Source organism: Pteropus medius, unplaced genomic scaffold (assembly GCF_902729225.1).
Source record: "Pteropus medius unplaced genomic scaffold, Ma_sr-lr_union100, whole genome shotgun sequence".
Lineage (NCBI taxonomy): Eukaryota > Metazoa > Chordata > Mammalia > Chiroptera > Pteropodidae > Pteropus > Pteropus medius.
The window spans coordinates 4854151-4872969 of NW_024356336.1; the positions used below are offsets into that span (position 1 = coordinate 4854151).

The 18819-nt window shown below is 39.5% G+C and overlaps 1 protein-coding gene across 6 annotated transcripts in view; it reads right to left on the reverse strand.

Annotated features, from left to right (window-relative positions):
* CHEK2 (checkpoint kinase 2) overlaps positions 1–18819 on the reverse strand; it is a 32052-nt gene that overhangs the window by 967 nt on the left and 12266 nt on the right. For 4 of the 6 annotated variants that reach the window (XM_039861877.1, XM_039861874.1, XM_039861872.1 and 1 more), the window contains 9 exons: positions 16298–16406; positions 14257–14310; positions 10154–10215; positions 8502–8601; positions 6591–6677; positions 5583–5746; positions 5246–5361; positions 4139–4224; positions 21–101 (listed from right to left, as the gene is read on the reverse strand). In XM_039861877.1, coding sequence (XP_039717811.1) covers positions 21–101; positions 4139–4224; positions 5246–5361; positions 5583–5746; positions 6591–6677; positions 8502–8601; positions 10154–10215; positions 14257–14310; positions 16298–16406 — 859 coding nt within the window. The remainder of the gene's footprint in view (positions 1–20; positions 102–4138; positions 4225–5245; positions 5362–5582; positions 5747–6590; positions 6678–8501; positions 8602–10153; positions 10216–14256; positions 14311–16297; positions 16407–18819) is intronic. The other 2 variants (XR_005652602.1, XM_039861876.1) reach the window with 2 other exon arrangements.

Consider the following 18819-nt stretch of genomic DNA (forward strand, 5'->3'; position numbering starts at 1 on the left):
ATGACCATCATCTGGAATACCTGGGCTGGGACCTGGGGTAGAGTCGTTGACTTATTTTCTTCAAAAAGCAAATTTTGGAATTTTTTCTTCATGTCCTCATCCTGTAATGAAAAACATACGTAGGCTGTGTTTAAGAAAAAGCTCCTACACAGACCGGGCTAGGATGCCCCTGGAAACAAGGAAGAGAGCAAAGATGTCTGGTCTGTTGACTAAGTGGTCTGCCCTTGCTAAAGCTCTGGGAGGGAAAGGACCCAGAGTCGTCTAATCAGCAGCTTGCACTCAGTCAGCACTGGCTAAATCAAAACCACATGCCTAAAAGCTCTTGGTGGGTCAGAACCACAGACCTTATCAGTTAAAAGACTTTCAGAACTAGCACCTTAGATCCTGAAAAGATGATAATCAAGAGGCCAGAGGCTGGAGTTGGCTCAGTCCTCTGAGGGCTAACTCCATGCAGTTCCCAGATCTTTCCAGGAGGTTCTCCCTCCCCTTGCCAACAATAAGGCCAGTTACTAGGGCCATCCTAACAAACTGACCCTGTATCCTAGGAAAATTCACCCAGCAAATGCTATGCAAGTCACCAGAAGGACTCCAAGCCCACAATATCCCGGAGCTTTGGTCTAATGAGAAAGGAAGACAAGTGAACAGTCATATCATTACAGGTGTTTCTTGTAAGTTCGGGGTAGAGGATGTTCACAGAGAACTCCCACCTCACCTCCCTGGATGCTCACTTCTGCAAGGTTCAAGGATTTACATCTGGAAGCCCTAAGAGGTGACCTGGGACAGCTCTCCCCACCTTCAGAAAAGTGAAACATATCCGTGACTAAGGCTTGTGGGCTTTGGGGCCAGCCGAAAGCCCAACTCAGCCACGATAAGCAGCCATGTGCAGACCCAGAGCTACCTGACTCCAAAGCTGCATATATTTTCCCAACCAGTACCCCCTCGACTACTGCCACTAAGCCAAGTACACCACGGTGGGTGGGAAGAGAGGAAATAGGAATGAAGGCCTCTAACATTCAGCAATTTAATGGCTATAGAAAAATTATAGTGCTTAAAGATTAATCCATCTGTTCTATATCTAGTAGCTAGAATCACCTGCTTCCATCACTCTGTTTATCACTCAGAATGGTCCCCTATTACCCATTGTGAGACTGCCAAGTTCATGTGGATTCCACTACACACTGTCCCTTAGGATCTCACTCCCATGCAGAGCCATTCTCAAACGTCCATCCCTTATTTTCTCCCATACCTGCTCACAGCCTCCACCTGGAATATACACCCCTGGCCTTCTTGACCGTCCACCCACTCACCTTCCTCATTTATTCAGTGAACAAATACTTCCCAAGCACCCTTAAATGCCAGACACTATAATAGGCACAGTGTCTTCCATATCCGAGGGACTCAAAGTGGAAAATGCTGTCCCCCATTGTTATGGACTGAATTTGGAGACAAAGCCTTTAAAGAGGTAATTACACGTTAAAATGAGGTTATCAGGGTAAGGCTTTAATCCAATATGACTAATGTCCTCATAAGAATAGAAAAAGAGATGTGAACACACAGAAAATAGACTATGTGGGGACAGAGAGAAAGCAGCCACCTGCAAGGCAAGGAGAAAGGCCTCAGGAGAAACCAAACCTGCCAACACCTTGAAATTGTACTTCTAGCATCCAGATCTCTGAGAAAATAAACTTCTGTTAGATAAGCCCCCCAATCAGTGGTATTTTGTTATCAAGGCCCTAACAAACCAATATACCCATATCTTCCCCAGGCAACTCAGTCTTTAGACACTCTTCACACTTTGGGTGCCCAAAGCCCCGAGGGCAGTGGGCCTCTTTCATCCTTGGGATCTCCAATACTCTACATCTCCTACTACTACCACGTGTATCACTCACTGTTCTGTAGTGACTGTGGTCAGAGCTGGCCCCACCCAGATTATCAGTTCCCCAAGGCAAGGACGGGCACATTCCTCTTCACATCCATAGCACCTAAGAGTGCTTGACACACGAGCTCATTAACTGTCCTCTAAAAGAATGAATGCATGAAGAAATGAAACCACACCGAAATGCCTCTCATATGTAGCAGCTCTTCAGTGCAGCCAAACAGAGCTGACCAACCACAAGCCTATTTAGGCCTGTATTTAAAACAAGTCATCAGTCATCAATAATGTGAAAAAGAAGCTCTTTACCTTGCCATACTACAGGTAACACTGCGTATCTGTAAATGCCCTTTCTTTGAGATGTCCATAATCTGTTCAAAGATATTAAATTGTAATATGCCTTGAAAGCAAGCAGTAAGGAATCATCTATTTCAGGAAGTGAACATGAGGCAAAAAGTGGATAGAAGAGATGATGTTTCCTAAACTAGACACACTGTTAATCAGAAACCAGAACTCACACTTACAATGCTCAGTCCAGTGCTAGACCCACAAAACCATTTGGTTTCTTCAAGAACACTGAATTTTCCCAAAAATAAAGCTTAAACTATCACTAGCAGATGATTTATGTGGGCAACTTGCACCCCTGTCCTCATTTAATAGTCACTCTACCTTTTGCTGCAAAAACAAAATGTAGACAAAAAAAAAGTATTCCAGGGAGACCCCTGTGGCCAGGTTCAACTTCACCTTCCCTTGGCTGTTAGTAACAGTTTTTTGTTTTTGTTTTTGTTTTGAGACAAAAAGTACAAGAAAAATAAGCTAGGCTTGTTCGTAAATTTTTGGGCAGCAGATGCAAACCTTGTCCTCTGGCCTAACAGGCCAGCTCACTTTGTTTCACAGCAGCTCTGCCTCCACGTCTGGCCCCCAAGTTTCCCTATTAGGGCACAGGAAAAGAGCCAAGGGCATGTTTTTCTTTTACATCAAAATTAAATCCCCACATGCAAAGGCACCCTTTGTTTCCAAATTATTTTTCTCCAGGGTCCTGCTGTTTCAAATCTGTGTGGTCTATTAAGTGCTAAATCATCTGACAGAGTTCTTCTAGGGGGCCTGCTGTTTCCAGGGCAACACTCCAAACACATATATCTACTTTTTTTTTCCTTCTAAGGGTTTGTTGTTCTCAACCTGAGCTGACCTGAGCAAAACTGTTAAGTGTGGAAGGTTGGAAGAAAACATGGGGAGTCTTCCCAGAGTCCCAAAAGTTCAGTGCTGAGACTGAATGGTCCGAGGAGTTCCTGGACCAGCAATCCTGAGTACTTGAGCCTCTAGCTCAAACTACCTGCTTAAGTTCCCTATTTCCCACAGGAAACAGATCAAATCAAAGTTAACAGAAAGGAGTATGGCTGTGCTGAATGGAACTGCACTTAACAGAAGACCTAAATTCCATCAGAAAACCTGCCCGATGCTGTAGCTAATTCTTAAATCAAAGATTAGCCCAGCAAAGCCACAAAGGACTTCCAACTGTGGCAGCTCAAATCTAATGACAGCCACAACCCCCAGTAGGTAATGCAGACTTGAAAGGCACAGTGACAGTCTGCACTAATGGCATGCTTATTCACCATGGATAAGAAGTGGGACCCTTTATATACGACCACTTGGGCTTAAGAAATAGAAGGATTTTCCCCCAGAGAGGCTGCCTTCCTCCTCCTTCCAGATTTAAGTTCGAAGATGGCTGGAATGCAGCCCATCCCACCTGAGGTGCAAGGTTTCAGGGAAGAAGGGAGGCACAGCTGGGAGTGAACGTTTGGAATTAAGAGAACAACCTCTCAAAGGAACACAGCCCAACTGCAGACTGGCCAAAAAGTGAGCTTGTGCATCTAATAGCCACGAGTCAAGTTGAAAGGTTGTACCAAACGTACACAAAGACACATGCACACCCATACCCGTATACACAGATATACACACCACACACATCTAAAGTTCAATCTAAAATAACTGCATTAACTCATAAGATACTCGAAGACATAAATTTTGGGGAAATGTGATGAAAATAAATAATTCTCTTTTCATTCATAAATAAATAAATAAATAGGATAGATAGATAAATGAATGAATAACTAACTAGATAAATAAATAACTAACTAAATAAATAAATAAATAAAACAACTGCATTAAAAGGACCCAACAAAGCAAACATTTCCATCTTCATCTCTCAGGCACAGTTTGAGTTGCCCATGGATTTTATGCCAGCAGGCATTGCCGCATACCCACCTGAAGCCACGGGTGTCCCAAAGCTTCTTCTGTTGTAAAACGTGCCTTAGGATCCACTATCAACAACTTCTTGACAAGGTCCAGAGCTAAAGCAGTAAGATAATTCAGCAAATCACAGTGAGAAGAGTAAATACATTTAACCAGCAAAATTAAAGTATGCCAGAGTCACAGGCCAACATCCAGAGAGAGGAGAGAGGGGTTCAGGTCATCATGGAGTGAGCAAGAAGAGTGGGCAGGGCCCCCTAATCCTCCTCACTTTGTATCTGTCAGAGTGCTCTGAGAACACCAGGAATGACCATGACACTCCGCACATCTCTCCCTGTTCAGACATCACAACCTCTTAGCTCTGTCTCCTCTCTCATTGCTGGAATCAAGCTCAAACTAATTAAAGCTGAAATTCCACCCAGTCCTAAGACACTCAGGATGCTTTCCCTGAGACACACACACTGATGAATTCCTCAGCCAGCAAAGGCTATGGGAACTGCTGGCTTGGCAGAAATAAAGCTTGACAGCCAGTAACAAGTAGAGGCTGCCTTGTATATGGCAACAATATTATTCCTCAGACATCCTGACATTTAATACAATCATCTAGGTTACATTATCTGACATTTAGTTTTAGTTATCTACCTTTTCTTTTGAAAATTACAAAGTTGCACTTTTAAATTCTTAAATACAAAGTAATTATATTTAGCTCTTACACTTACTCAAAGGAAACCTTGTAACTAAAAAGTTACTTATTATTTTATGCACTTAAATAGGTACCAGGCACTGTGAATGTTAGTTACATTTAACCTCATGAAAACCCTTTAAGGTAGAGTTTATTGTGCCCCCTTTACAAATAAAGAAAAAGGAGACTCAGAGAGAGGTTAAGCAAGTTGCCTAAGGTCACAGAGCTAGGAAGTAGCTGTCCCAAGGATTGAGTATAGATTTGCCTGGCTCTGGAGTCGTGCTTTTAATACCTTCCTTTGCCTCTCAGATGGTGCAAAATAACAGAAAACAGGAACAGAATCAATAGGAGAAAACATCATGGAATTTGAAAAGAAACTCTCATCACGGCACACACACATTTTAGCAAACCATAAATTCTTAACCCTTTTGTATCCATACCCTTCTCTGAGACCTCTGCCCAGACTTCAGGAATGAAGTTGTATTTTCCACTGGTGATCTGATCCTTCAGTGACACTTGAGTCTTATGCTCAGAGAAAGGTGGATACCCACTAAGGCTTAATATTGGTAGAGAGAGAAAGGAAAAGAAATCAAGTGGCATTCTCAGTGGCATTTGGATATATAGATTTCTTTTTCAGCATAATGAAAAATTAGGTTTTTCTTTAAATCAGTGGTCAAAAAAAGTGACCTAAATTAAACACAAGCTCTCTACCTGGACATGTCTGATTTCACCTAATTACCTCCAAGCAGACTCTGAAGCAATGAAAATTTTTCTTACCAAATAAAAAGAATAACTCCTAAACTCCAGCAGTCCACAGCACGACTATATCCAGCAGTCCCAAAGGAATTAAGAACCTCAGGAGCCAGGTAGGTAGGGGTACCACATAAAGTTTTCATGAGAGAGGTCTCCCCCAAAATCTTGGACTGCCCAAAATCAGTAATCTAAAATTAAAGACAAAGAGGAATCTTTAATGATATTATAAAATAAAAAGATTAATACAGTTTGCCAGTCCTAAAATATATCAGTCTACATCAGTTTCTATCCTACAGTTCATGCCTGCTGTTAATTTGGAATTTCTAAATTCATAGCTAAATTAAGGCAATCCTAAACTTTGCAAGTGATTTAATTTTGCTTAGATTAAAATTCCTGAGCCAAAAGCCTAAGGCCCAGGTTTTTTCCCAACTTATCTGTATTCTCTATAACATTACAAAAGGTTATAACCCTTTCCACAGACACTTTCAGATTATAATTAGTTATGTGTGGATCCTCTTAATTAGCTATGCATGGCTCCTCAGTTTCTCAACCATGGCTGTACACCAGAATACTTGAGAAGCTTAGAGAAAACACCTATACTTGGGTGCTACCTTCAGAGATTCTGAGGAACAGTCTGGATGTCATGATTTTTTTTAATTCATTAATTAATGAATTAATTAATGAATTAATTCATTCATTCATTAATTTAAAAAAATCAACAAGAGATTCTAAAGTGAAACCTTAGAACGGGAAAAAAGGGGATGTGTTTGTTCACTCATCCATTTAGATTCCTCCTCCCTCCCTCTGAACACAAAAGTAGCTTGTACTACTTATGTAATTTGTTGAGTGGAGCTCAACAAATGCTTATTAGAGTCTGGACTGAAGCAATACCACCCGATCTCTAAAATAATTGCTAAAAGTAGAAAGGTCAAATTCTCAATCTTTTTATGCTCCTTTTTCCCGATGAATTAAAAGACAGTTTCTGAACAGAAATCTACTGGAGTGGCCACACAAAGAACATAAATTTCTTACCTTTATAAGACAGTCCTCTTTTTGAGATGAGAGTAGAACATTCTCTGGCTTTAAATCTCGATGTATAATACCATTTTCGTGAAGGTACTACACAGAAAGGGAGACATGACCCTTAGATTTATGGATTAGGTATGTGAGTAGAGACAACACACACACACACATACACCTTACATCTGGGTGAAACTATAAGCCATGTTACTCACAAATATATTCTCCCCAAATCATAGAAAACTACTGAGTAAAGGGATTAGTGCTTACAAATTTGTTTTCAAGAAAATCTTTAAAAAGTAAAAAAATGAAAAAAGCACCTTATGAAAGTAAGTAGACATTTTATTTCACTTTTCAAGATAATAACTATCCCTTCAGGTTGGCAGAAACATAAGGTATCAATTTCAATAATAAAAATGTAAATGGTGACATAAAATATTTTAAGACCATATTAAAGTAAACCATAAAAATGACTCCATTCCTGAGAATAATATTTTTTAAAAGAATCTGTAAAGGACATATTATAAATTATCTGATTAATACCCAGTTAACATATTCCTCAATGCAAAGAATGACATAGAGTCTTCAAAAACTCTAGTCTGAAATATAGATGCTCCTCAACTTACGATGGGGCTACATCCTGACAAATCCATCGTAAGTTGAAGATATGGTAAGTCAAAAATGCATTTAATACACCTTAAGTATGCTCAGAACACTTATGTTAGGCTATGGTTGGACAAAATCATCTAACACAACGAACACACCATAGCATATCAGTTGTTTACACCCATGATCATGTGGCTGACTGGGAGCTGCAGCTCGCTGCCCAGCATCAGGAGAGAGTATCATACCACATTATCACATGCCCAGAAAAAGATCAAAATTCAAAACTGGATGTACGACATCTACTGAATGCTTTTCGCTTTTGCCCCATCATAAATTGGAGGCCATATATAATATGTTGATGTTTTTTCATGTTCATTTTTATACACTAAGCCAAATTTCTTTAAGAAAAAAAATTTCCCACACCCACTGATCTGCACTCAATTTATCTCAATATTCTCATCATAAAAAAGGGAATAAACCATCAAGAGAGTAAAGAACTGGTTAAGTGTTTATGGACTTCAATGTTCTCTGGCTATCCCTCTCGCCTAGAGCAAAAACTCCTCCAATACACTCGCACTGGGACTGGGACCTGGTGAATCCCCCAAGAAGAACGAGGCAAGGTGGACCAACCCCAAGAAAATCTCCCTCAATCCTCACTCAGTATAAGAGCTGCTCCCAGTCACTGTGTTTCCCACATGGAGGAGGTTTCCAAGGGAAGAAACCTTGGCAGAGAATTGCCAGAACCAATTTGATTTGCGAAGGAGTGATGTTCCTCAAAGCAGAAAATGCCACATGCTATTCCTCCACCCAACACCCACCCAACATTTTCATGGAATAGAGAAGAGAAGGCAGAGCAAAATGCCTGCCTGCCTGCTGTTAACACGATGCTGCATTGTGAAGGGAATACCTAGTACTGGCCCACAGCGAGCAATCTGTCACAACCACCCCAACTTGCTAGCTTTACTCTAATACCTGCCCAGTTCCCACCCTGAGAGGTAAGAGGAATTTATACAAGGATCAGGCAGAAGTAAAGATCAATGCCCCTCCAGAAATAACTCTAAGCCAAAGAGAAGACACATGGGACCGTGTGTTTATTTCTTTTAACTAACCCTTTCTTACTCCTTAAGCTTTACAGCAAGAGCTTTCTCATCTGAGTTAAAGAGGTAGGATGTTTTTACCAAGAACAGAACAAACAACACATACGCAGGCTCTCTGCTCTCCAGTTTTTCATCCACAGTCCCTCACTTTCTATCTGATTCAGGGAGTAATTCACCTACAAGAAACTAGGTTGTCAAAAGAACTGAAGGTTTCTCTTACCTGTACTGCCAGGAGCATCTGGTAAAAATACAGTTTGCATGTAGCTTCTTTCAGACGTTTATTCCCCACCACCCTGTCAAATAGCTCACCTCCTTCCATCCTGCAACACATTGTCAAAGCAGGGGGTTCATGGCTAGAAGGAAACTCACTTGGGTGGATGATAATAACACAAACAAAACAAACTCATTAAGACAAGCAAAGAGTTGCCATTTGTATTCACTCTTGACTCCCATTGTAAAGGCAATGAGGTAACAAGCCTCATCCATAATGAAGATGTCTCTGTAGGAAACTAAGGACCAAGAGAGGATGGAAAGAGTGTACAATTGGCATTGGAGACACTTGGGGAGTTTCTTAAAATGTGCCTCAGTAGATTAGGAAGGGCCCAAGAGTTTGCATTTTTATCACGTACCCCAGGTGACTCTGAGACTGCTATAAAGTGGCAAATAGGAACCTAAAATCAGACAACCGGGTCTGAATCCCAGCTCCACAACGTCCCAGCTGGGGGACTTTGGGCAAGTTAAAAAATAGAGATGATCCCACCTACTTCGATGGCTATTTTCAAAATCCAGAGATAACTGATGTAGGTATAGTGCCTGGCACAGCGCAGATGCTTGGCAAGGCTATCAAATCCCTCTGCACTTTAGTATCCTTTTCTGTAAAGTGAGACTAAAAGTAGCAACCTGCCAGTAATTTGTAAGTAACCTGGATGACTGTTACAAAGGTTAAATGAGGCAATCCACGTAAAGAGCTTAGGGCAGTGGCTCACTATAAGTGCTTAATTAGTATCAGTTACTATAATTGTATTATTATTGTTATTACTATTATTACACTGTTTTAACTAGACCCAGTCAGGTAACAATCTCCTATTTAATAGCAACAGATATTCCCTCAAGCACTACAAGGGCTGTCCAGTCGCTCATAATGCTAATGATCAGGACTGTTGTTTACTATATAATCTTAATAGACAACATGCACAGACACTGTCACTCAGAAGCAAAGCCTTGCCTGTCTGCTCCAATAGCCGCTCCCAGAAACACTGTATATGGACATCAGATAGGCCTCTTCCAGGAATCGGAAAGGAATTTATTTTGGTTACACCAAGTAGAACAGAACTCTATGGACACTGAAACAAACCAGCAAGCAAGTAAACCAGTACTTGAAAGATATTCAGGTATTACCTTGCAACCTGGTACTGTGATCCCATGCCAATAGGTCTACCAAGGCAGGTATTTCAGAGAAATAATATCCACCTGTTGTTCAGCACCTATATGTGCCAGGTGCTCTGCTAGGGGCTTTCTACCTCTCACTACATTTAATCCTTACAACTCTGCACATGGGGTATCATGATTATCCCCATTTAACACCAAGAAAATGAGATTCTGAGAGTGGAATTAAACTAACCATGGGCAGTCAGCTAGGTACCTGCAGAGTGGGATTCGAACCCAGGTCTCAGATCCAGGGCCCAAAACCTCTAAGCCACATGCCTTTGGAAACACTGGAGGGATTTCAGATATGATACTAATCCCACACGTACTCTGAGGCCCCACCACCACCACACTCATATATGGTCTCCCAGGATGAGAAATGCTAAGCAACATTAGATTCTTTAAATAAGCATTTAAATGGAAACAAGTGAAAAGCTTACTACTTACAATTCCAAAACAATATAATAATCTTCAGCATCAAAAAAGTCTTTAATCTTGATGATACAAGGCTAAAAGAGAGAAAATAGGAAAAGTAGTGAGATGCTCCCAAAAAGATATACATAAAAGCAGGACTCAGGACATCTGCCCAGAGGGTCAGAGAGGCCAAGGCCAGGCATTTGGCCTCATGTCTTGGGACACTTTGATGTTCATGCAGGGGAGAAAGTAGAACAGAATTTACCTGGCTCCTCAATGAGAATGTACAAGAAACTCTCCACACAACCAAGTTGGTGACAGACTGGTTAATGTTTCACACACAGAATAGCACCAAGGAAGGAAAGCCAGTCTCTCCCCAGCCTTCCTTCTCACTGCCCCAGAGCACAGGTACTCAAGGACACCTAAGAAACCTGGAGGAGCCTGACAAGTAGCATGAAAAGAAGTGGGCCAGGAGGGGAGCCCCGCCATGCAGCCAGATAGCAGGCTCATTCAGTTCTTCACAACTGGAACCCCAGGGGAACAGGAACCCCAGGTGGCAAGATCCTCCCATTTTTCAAAGGAAGAAGGACATTCCAGTTTCCTGAGAACTCTAAACACATCTGTGGAGTGAGGGAGATACACACATGACTGATCGTTTGTGACCTCTGATCAATGCAGGATGCATAAAAGAATATTGAAGAACAAAGCAGAGCAGAAATGTCCAGTTTAAAATGTATATTTAATAGTATGATGTTCTGCTTAGAAAACACACCTATTGTTTTTACAGAAAAAGAGACAGACAGTAAAGCTCAGTGGTTGGAAGAAGTAAGAGATGTGGTGAGTACCTATCAAGGACCTGCCCCCATCCCTCAGCACAGAGGAAGATTGTGGAATTAAAGAGAAGAGAGCTATAAGATTTTTAGATTTTAAAGAGTAGCAAAACTCTCCAGAATGATCTTCCTACAAAGCAAATTTCATCACATTCATCACTCTAACGAAAATCCTCCAAGTGGTACCTTTCCATGAACTATTATACAGCAGTGAATGAACGCCCGCCCCACTGCTTCTCCCAGCACAGTGGATCTTGGAAACACATTGTCAAGTGGAAAAGGCAAGTAATGACAGATTTCAAAGAATGTGAGGTGCTTCAATTGCAGGGTCAAGTTTTCATTCTTAAGTTAGTGAGTCCGAAGGTGTTCATTTTATTGTTTTGCTTTGTAGTTTACATTTATTACTTTACATGTGTTAAATATAATTTTAAAATACTCGAAGGAAGGAGAGCACTGAGAAGAAGGGAATAAGTAATAGAGAGGCAGAAGAAAGACAAGACGAACAACCTTGGCTCTGTGCCGCCTAGAGGCTAAAATTCAACTTCACAGAGGCCAGGCCTTCATGACCCAGCCTTGTCCTGCCCTCACCCACTATCCCAGCCTCATATCCTGCTCCTGGTCCCATGCATCCTCCTCTCTCAGCTGCCCCAAACATTGTCATCTTTCCCAGTGTCATACCTTTGCTTGTGCAATCCTCCTACCTGATGATCCAGCCCTCCAGGCGCACTAGGCCTCAGACCCTGCTAAAATATCCTCCTTACAATGCAACCGCACACCATGCAGTGGTTCTAATCTGTGCTGCCCCACACCACATCTTCAGTGTCTGTCTCCCCACCAGGCTGTGAACTCCAGGAGGGTGGAGAAAGGAAACTAACACCAAGCACAGGTATCCCTTCACCAGGCACTGCGTAGGCCAAGTCGAGCCTTATTTACCTTTCTTGGACCAACACTCAGCATAGCAGCTGGCACACAGGAGACATTCGTATGCTGCCCAGATTAATACCAACATCAATATCAGATATACCCTGCTCCCACTGTGCCTGCCAAGTGTAGACCCTGCCAGCCACATTTTAGTCATGGAGCAAATGGCCATGGGGATCAGGCTGAGAGCAAACAGCTTCACCACTCCTTACCTATGATCATAGTATACTCGGCTCTGCATGAACATGTTATTGTCACAATAATGAAAACATTGAATTGACATTGTAGTATTATATTAAGAGGATCAGAAAGGAGCTAAAATTCTCATGTAAGAATAACAGAAAATCAACAAACTACCTAAAATTATTAAATCAAGAGATAGCAGTTTATGTATATTACGTAGAAATATAGAGATAAATTCTTTTTTAAAAAAGTTTTAAAATGTTTAAAATGTTAGCAGAGGGACATTAAGAGGGATGTGGAGCTGCTATTTGCATAATAAACCTTTTAGCAGTATCTGACTCTTTATACACATGTGATATTTTGATAAAAGAAAAAGGAGAAGGCACATGGGAAAGAAAGAGATCAGAGGAAAGAATGAAAACTTCCTGGTTTGCTTGGCTTCATAACAGGCAGTGCCCACCTGGGAATAGCTGGGAGATAATAGAGCATAAAGTGATCCCCAGGGTCACTGGCTGGAGCTGTCACAGCTTAAAGTGTCTCTAAGGAACAAGAGACTACAATCCAGACCTTCCACTTAGGTCATACAGGTAAAAGATTAAGGAATTACAGATACCTATCATTCCTCAGTGTTCTCTGTGCTGAAAGCTTTACAAGCATATCTCATATTTAATTCTCATGCTGATCTTTGAGTTATGTATCCTTATTGTCTCCACTGTACAGATAAGAAAACAGAAGCTCTGACAAGTGAAATGACCTTCTCAGAGCCAGGTGATAGAGGTATGATGGGAACCCAGCTCTGTCTCTCCACTAGACTGAAGCCACATGAGGAAAGGGATGACCAAGTCCATCTGTGCTGACCACTGCCCAGGCCTAGAAGAGAGTCCGGCACAATATGTTTTACTCACGCTCTCACTACTCGTTGTTCCTGCAAACAAACTCATGAGCCCATACTTAATTCCCAAGGGCTTCCATGTGCCCTTGTAAATTACCATGTATTATCTCTAGGTACTTTCTTTGGGGTTCTAAATTCCTCTCAACTGCAGTGGACATTGGATTTATTTACATAAATGTTATGTTTGGGGATCCTCTGACATGACAGAAAATTCTCTAAGCATTCTAAGTGTTTATCTTAGGGGTATGTTTGAAGCTACCCCGCTCCAGAAAATTGGAGGGTTCCTCTCTTTAATGAGAGATTCTAGATGCCTTTGAAAAAAGGAGGTGAATTCGGGGAAGAGGAAGAAGTTGCAAGGTAATTAGAAGAAAGTCAAGCAGCGGGGTGGGGATCAGCCACTTGGATTCTCAAGTGTTTTCAGATCTACCCATGAGTTCTAAAGGAACTTGTTGAATTGTTGTGTCGATGGCAGAGATTCGTTCTTAATTTCTACTTGTTTGGAGGATTTGAGGAAGTGAAAGAAGAGAGAAGAAATCTTTTTGTTGTCTGGAGGTAAAAAACCGAATAAGACAATCCTTAGCCGGACAGACAGGAGGCCTTGTTTCAAGTTTCACTCCAATGCCTACCTAGCTCATGACTTCAGGGGGCTCATGAATTAATGAAGAAATGAAAAGAGCAATAAAAAGGAAGACGGGATCAATCCTACAACTCAAACGTTCTCTTTTCACATCTTTAAAGTCAGACACTTTCCATTGAGACAAAGTAATCAGGGACTATTAATACTATTAATACTCAATGAGGCCATTGACACCTTTTAATCAGATTTAAGGACAGGTTGTTGTCATCTAGATTAAATACCCTTATATTTATGTGATTTACTCCAACTGAGGTAAATGGAAATCAGCACCATCAAAAGGTATTTATATGAGTTAAAACTTCAGGTATAATTAAACCAAATTTACCAAATTAGCATTGTCGTCCCAACATAATCAGTTGATAAAATCCCTAGAGATATAAAATTTAGGAGATTTACTATGCCTTTTGTTCAAGAACTAAGTCAGTGTAAAATCACATCATTATTTAATCATAAAATCTTTACACAGTATTGTTCTTTCAAAAATTCAGAGGAATGCTCTTTTTAGCTAAATGACAGTTAAACACACATATGCATTCACATGTATACACATGTACACACACAATTAAGGAACTCAGGTAAATACTAGCTTTGTCACATTGAAATGCTTTGTACTCCTCCCATATTTTGTGCTAAATGATTTTAAGTATGGTTCATATTTTACAACAATACTTACATGATTTAATTTTTTCAAAATTTCTATTTCTGTTTCAACGTTGAGAGCTGGATCCTTTGATAAATAAAATATCATTAGAGTTTATTAATAATAATAATAGCTGATATTTAGAAAATATTTACAATTAGACTTAGTTGAGTATACACTGCCTTAGTTCCAGACCCAACTCTACTCATGCAGAGAAATCAAGGCCTAGAGGTCAATGATTTAAACTTACCTAAAATCACTCTGTAAAGTGCTTGGCAAATAGGAAGCATTCAATAAGTGAGCAGGCTTTATACCAAGCTCTTTATTTAAAAGGGTCATCTCCCGTAATTCTCATAATCCCCAAATAATTATAGAACTGAGTTCTATAATTATTCCCATTTTACAGATGGGGCAACTGAGGCTCAGAGAAAGGAAGCCACTTGCTCTAGTTCCCACAGCCAGAAACGAGCGTTTCCACTGTTCTCATGCTTACCTGTTAAGCTCTGTTCGCATTAGCTATAGAATTGTATGCATTCATAAAAATGATAAAACAAGAAAAGTCCAGACAAAAGCTATTTAATTAAACTGCATGAAAAAAAATATCAAGTCAAATTTCTCATAACAGAGCAAAAATGGTTTTTAATTTCAACTACAGGCTGACGTATTTACTGAGACTCTTAACTGGAGGAAGCTTCAGGGTACTGAAGTTGTTCTCCATTACAATTCCAAAAGGATGAATCAAGTTACTCAACCTCATGGGCTACACCCTCCACAAGCACAGAGGATATAGAATTACATATTTATGTAAAATGGACTTCAGCTAAGAAACACAGATGTTTAATTTTAAAAGCCGGCCTCTTCCTGTAAGCCGTTAAACTAATTACCAAGTCAGGGTGTGCTCTGATGATAGAGAGGTCTAAAAGAGTACAATACGATTTGAAAGATGAAACTAAAATTTTGCTCCAAGTCATTAAGAATCTGGGAGGTATTTTCTTCCCCCCAAAATGGGAATCAAATCCAGAATCACAAGGGAAAAGATCGATAACAAAGTGAACACAGAAAGGAAATTCCTCTTGCCATGTGAGAATGGCATTGTCTTGTGGGGAAAAAAATGATCTTTAAAGAATGTTAAAATATAATACCCAGAAACAGCTGGTCGCAAAGGAAAACGTGATTACAGGTCGCATTTTACATTACTTTGTTAGGTCATGTGTTGAAAGACCAATACATTTGGCTATTTCACTCACGCAGTAAAAGTGTGTTATACAAAATGTAATAAAATGAATGGCTAGCATATAAAAAGTAATGAATAATTTAATTAAGATTTTTAAAATCTATAAACACTAAGACTCACTGCCACATTATCAGAAAGAGCAAAGAATTAGAAATTATCTAAATGATCAACCAAAGAAATGGTTGAATTAATTATGATAAAGTTGATGAAATAGAGACGTAATTTAATTAAGATTTTTAAAATCTATAAACACTAAGACTCACTGCCACATTATCAGAAAGAGCAAAGAATTAGAAATTGTCTAAATGATCAACCAAAGAAATGGTTGAATAAATTATGATAAAGTTGATGAAATAGAGACTTGACCATCTATTAGGAGAAAGTTTATGCATCGATGCTTCTATGGAAAAGTAAAATACAAAATTGTATATACAATGTGATTTCAACCATCTAAAAACACGAACTCATATGAACAAAGACTAGAAGGGAAAGGAAAACTGAAAACAGCTGTGGGGTTATAGTGGCAGGGATATGGCTGGATTTTTTTTTCCTAATTTCCTTTCACTTATTGTAAAAACAGTCTTGCAACAACTTGGAAGAAGGAAAAAAAAAACAACTTCCTGCAAGTATATTACTATGTACAACCAAATACTTTTTGGAACCGAATTCTCTATAAGTTTCTAGATTAGTTGAATACACTCAAGTATTTCAATGCTCTTTAATACAAATTCATATATCTGAGCAGTATTTTCTTCTCAACATTGAAAATCACCATTCTAAAATTATTTTGGAACATGAAGTGTTAAGAACAGCTGAGCAGCCACAAACACAGGTACTTACTGTTTCTCTCTCAGAGCCGATAGCAAACTTCCTTTTGCTGATGATCTTTATGGCTACTTTCTTACATGTTTTCCTCTCAAAAGCTAGCTTCACCTCACCACAGGCACCACTACAGGGAAAAACATAGAAAGAGATTGTCAGAATGTTTTTAATCAGGAGAACCGCCGCTCCTGAGTTGGCTTCAACTATTTCCAAGTTAAAGACGGTCCATACACAATACTTCCATTGTCCCCATTTTCATAGAACACGGTGAAACCTCACCAACATAAAATGTCAAGGGCATAAGTGAATGTGGACCTTCTAAGAACAATGAATCAGCTCCAAATTCTACTTTTTGAGCTGAGTGTTATCAACTTAAGTCTTCCTGTCACTTCAGATGGTGAAATTCTTAGAAAGACACAAAGAACAAATAGGAGAGCAATGACTTGTCCCAGAGATCAGAGAAACATCAAAAGAACAAAATTTTTGTCAAAAATGATGTCTGAAACAAGTTACAACAAGCAGCATCTGTAAATGAATTACTTTCATTGATGTATTTATTTCTTATTTTCTTCCTTCAAAGGAAGTACGAAAGTAGTTGATGCCAAGAATTATACCCTAAATAAAATCACAATACCTAAAAAAACAAAATTACACCATTACAAGTTAATTACACAATTAACCTGCTTATGACAAACTCTCAAAGATTTGTAATTAATTGGGATACTATAATGGAGGAATGTCATCTAGTACACAATCCTACGTAGGCTCTGTTCTCCAAAGCTTAGGTCAGTCTGAGGTAATGCCTACCCAAGTATCAATCACTCATTGCCTGCCTAAAGTAGACAATTATAACTATTGTGTGTTTGGGGGTGGGGTGAGGAGTTTGCCAAGACATTTTTTTACTGTGTATATACAGAACATAAAATTTATCACTGTAATCAATGTGAAGTGAAAAATTCAGTGGCATTAAATACATCTACAATGTTGTATAACCATCACCTCTACCTAGTTCCAGAACTTTTCCATCAGCCCAAATTGAAATTCCATAACCATTAAGTGTTCACTCTCCATTCTACCCTGCCCTCAGACCCTAGCAACCACTAATCTGCTTTCTGTCTCTATGAATTTACCTATTATCAAATATCTCATTATCAATAGATTCATAAAATATGTAGCCTTTGGTGTCTGGCTTCTTTCACTTTGCATGTTTTCAAGATTCATCCATGCTATAGGATGTATCAGTATTTCATTCTTTTCTGTAGCTAAATATTTCGTTGTATGGATATATCACATTTGTTTATCCATTCATTTGTTGGTGGACACTGTTTCCACCTTTGGCTATTGCAAATAGAGCTGCAGTGAACATTCATGCACACGTTTTTGTTTGAACACCTGTTTTCAATTGAGGGCAGATAGACCTACAAGGGGAATTGCTGGGTCATATATGGTAATTCAATGTGGTTTCTATTTTGAGAAACCACCAAATTATTTCCCACAGTGGCTATACCATCTTACATTCCCACCAGGAATGTAAGGATTCCAATTTCACTGCATCTTCACAAACACTTGTCATTTTCCGTTTCTTTATTATGGTCAACCTAGTAGCGGTATCTCATTGTGGTTTTCATTTGCATTTCTCTAATGACTAATGATGTCGAACATCTTTTCATGTGCTTTTTGCTCATTTGTATATCTTCTTCAGAAAAATGTCTACTTAAATCCTTTGCCCATTTTTAAACTGAGTTATCTCTTTATTGCTGAGTTGTAAGAATTCTTTATCTATTCTGGATACAAAATCCTTTTTAAGTATTTTTTCTCATTCAGTAAGCTGTGTTTCACTCTCTTGACAATGTCTTTTGATGCACAAAAGTTCTTAAATTTAATGAAGCCTAATTTATCTTTTTTCTTTTGTTGCTTGTGCTTTTGGTACCTCATTTAAGAAACCACTGCCAAATCAAAGGTCATAAAGAGTTGTCTTATAGTTTAATAGTTTTACCTCTTACATTTCATTTTCATTCCACTTTGAGTTAATGTTTGTATATTGTGTGAGAGTAGTCCTCTCAAAACATTTTCCAATTCCCCTTCTGCTGGTAACAGCCACCTTTTGCCTGAGAAATCTTCCCTGAATTCATGTAGCTCTTATGGAGTGTCTATAATAGTACAATACCCTGGAATCATGGGGTGGACATGTAAAATTAAGCCAATCAGGGTTTTTCCCTGGGATCAAATACTGATATTTGGAGAAAAACAGTTCTCTTTGCTGTGGTTTCTAGAAGAAAGAAAATATGAATGTGTGGCTCTTGGAAGCCATTTTTCCTGCCACACAGAGAGAGCAATTCTATAGGAGGGCAACAAAGAGTAGCTGAATTAAGAGATGGAGCCAGGGCCCTGGCAACACTGTGGGAGCCCTTAGATATAGGCATAGATAGAGCCAAACCGAAAATCAGAACTCAAAATGTAATATAAAGCTTAAAAGCCTCCTGGTCCGGCCATGCCTGAAGTCAGCTGTGCCCCTGTATTTCCCAGTTATAAGAGCCAAT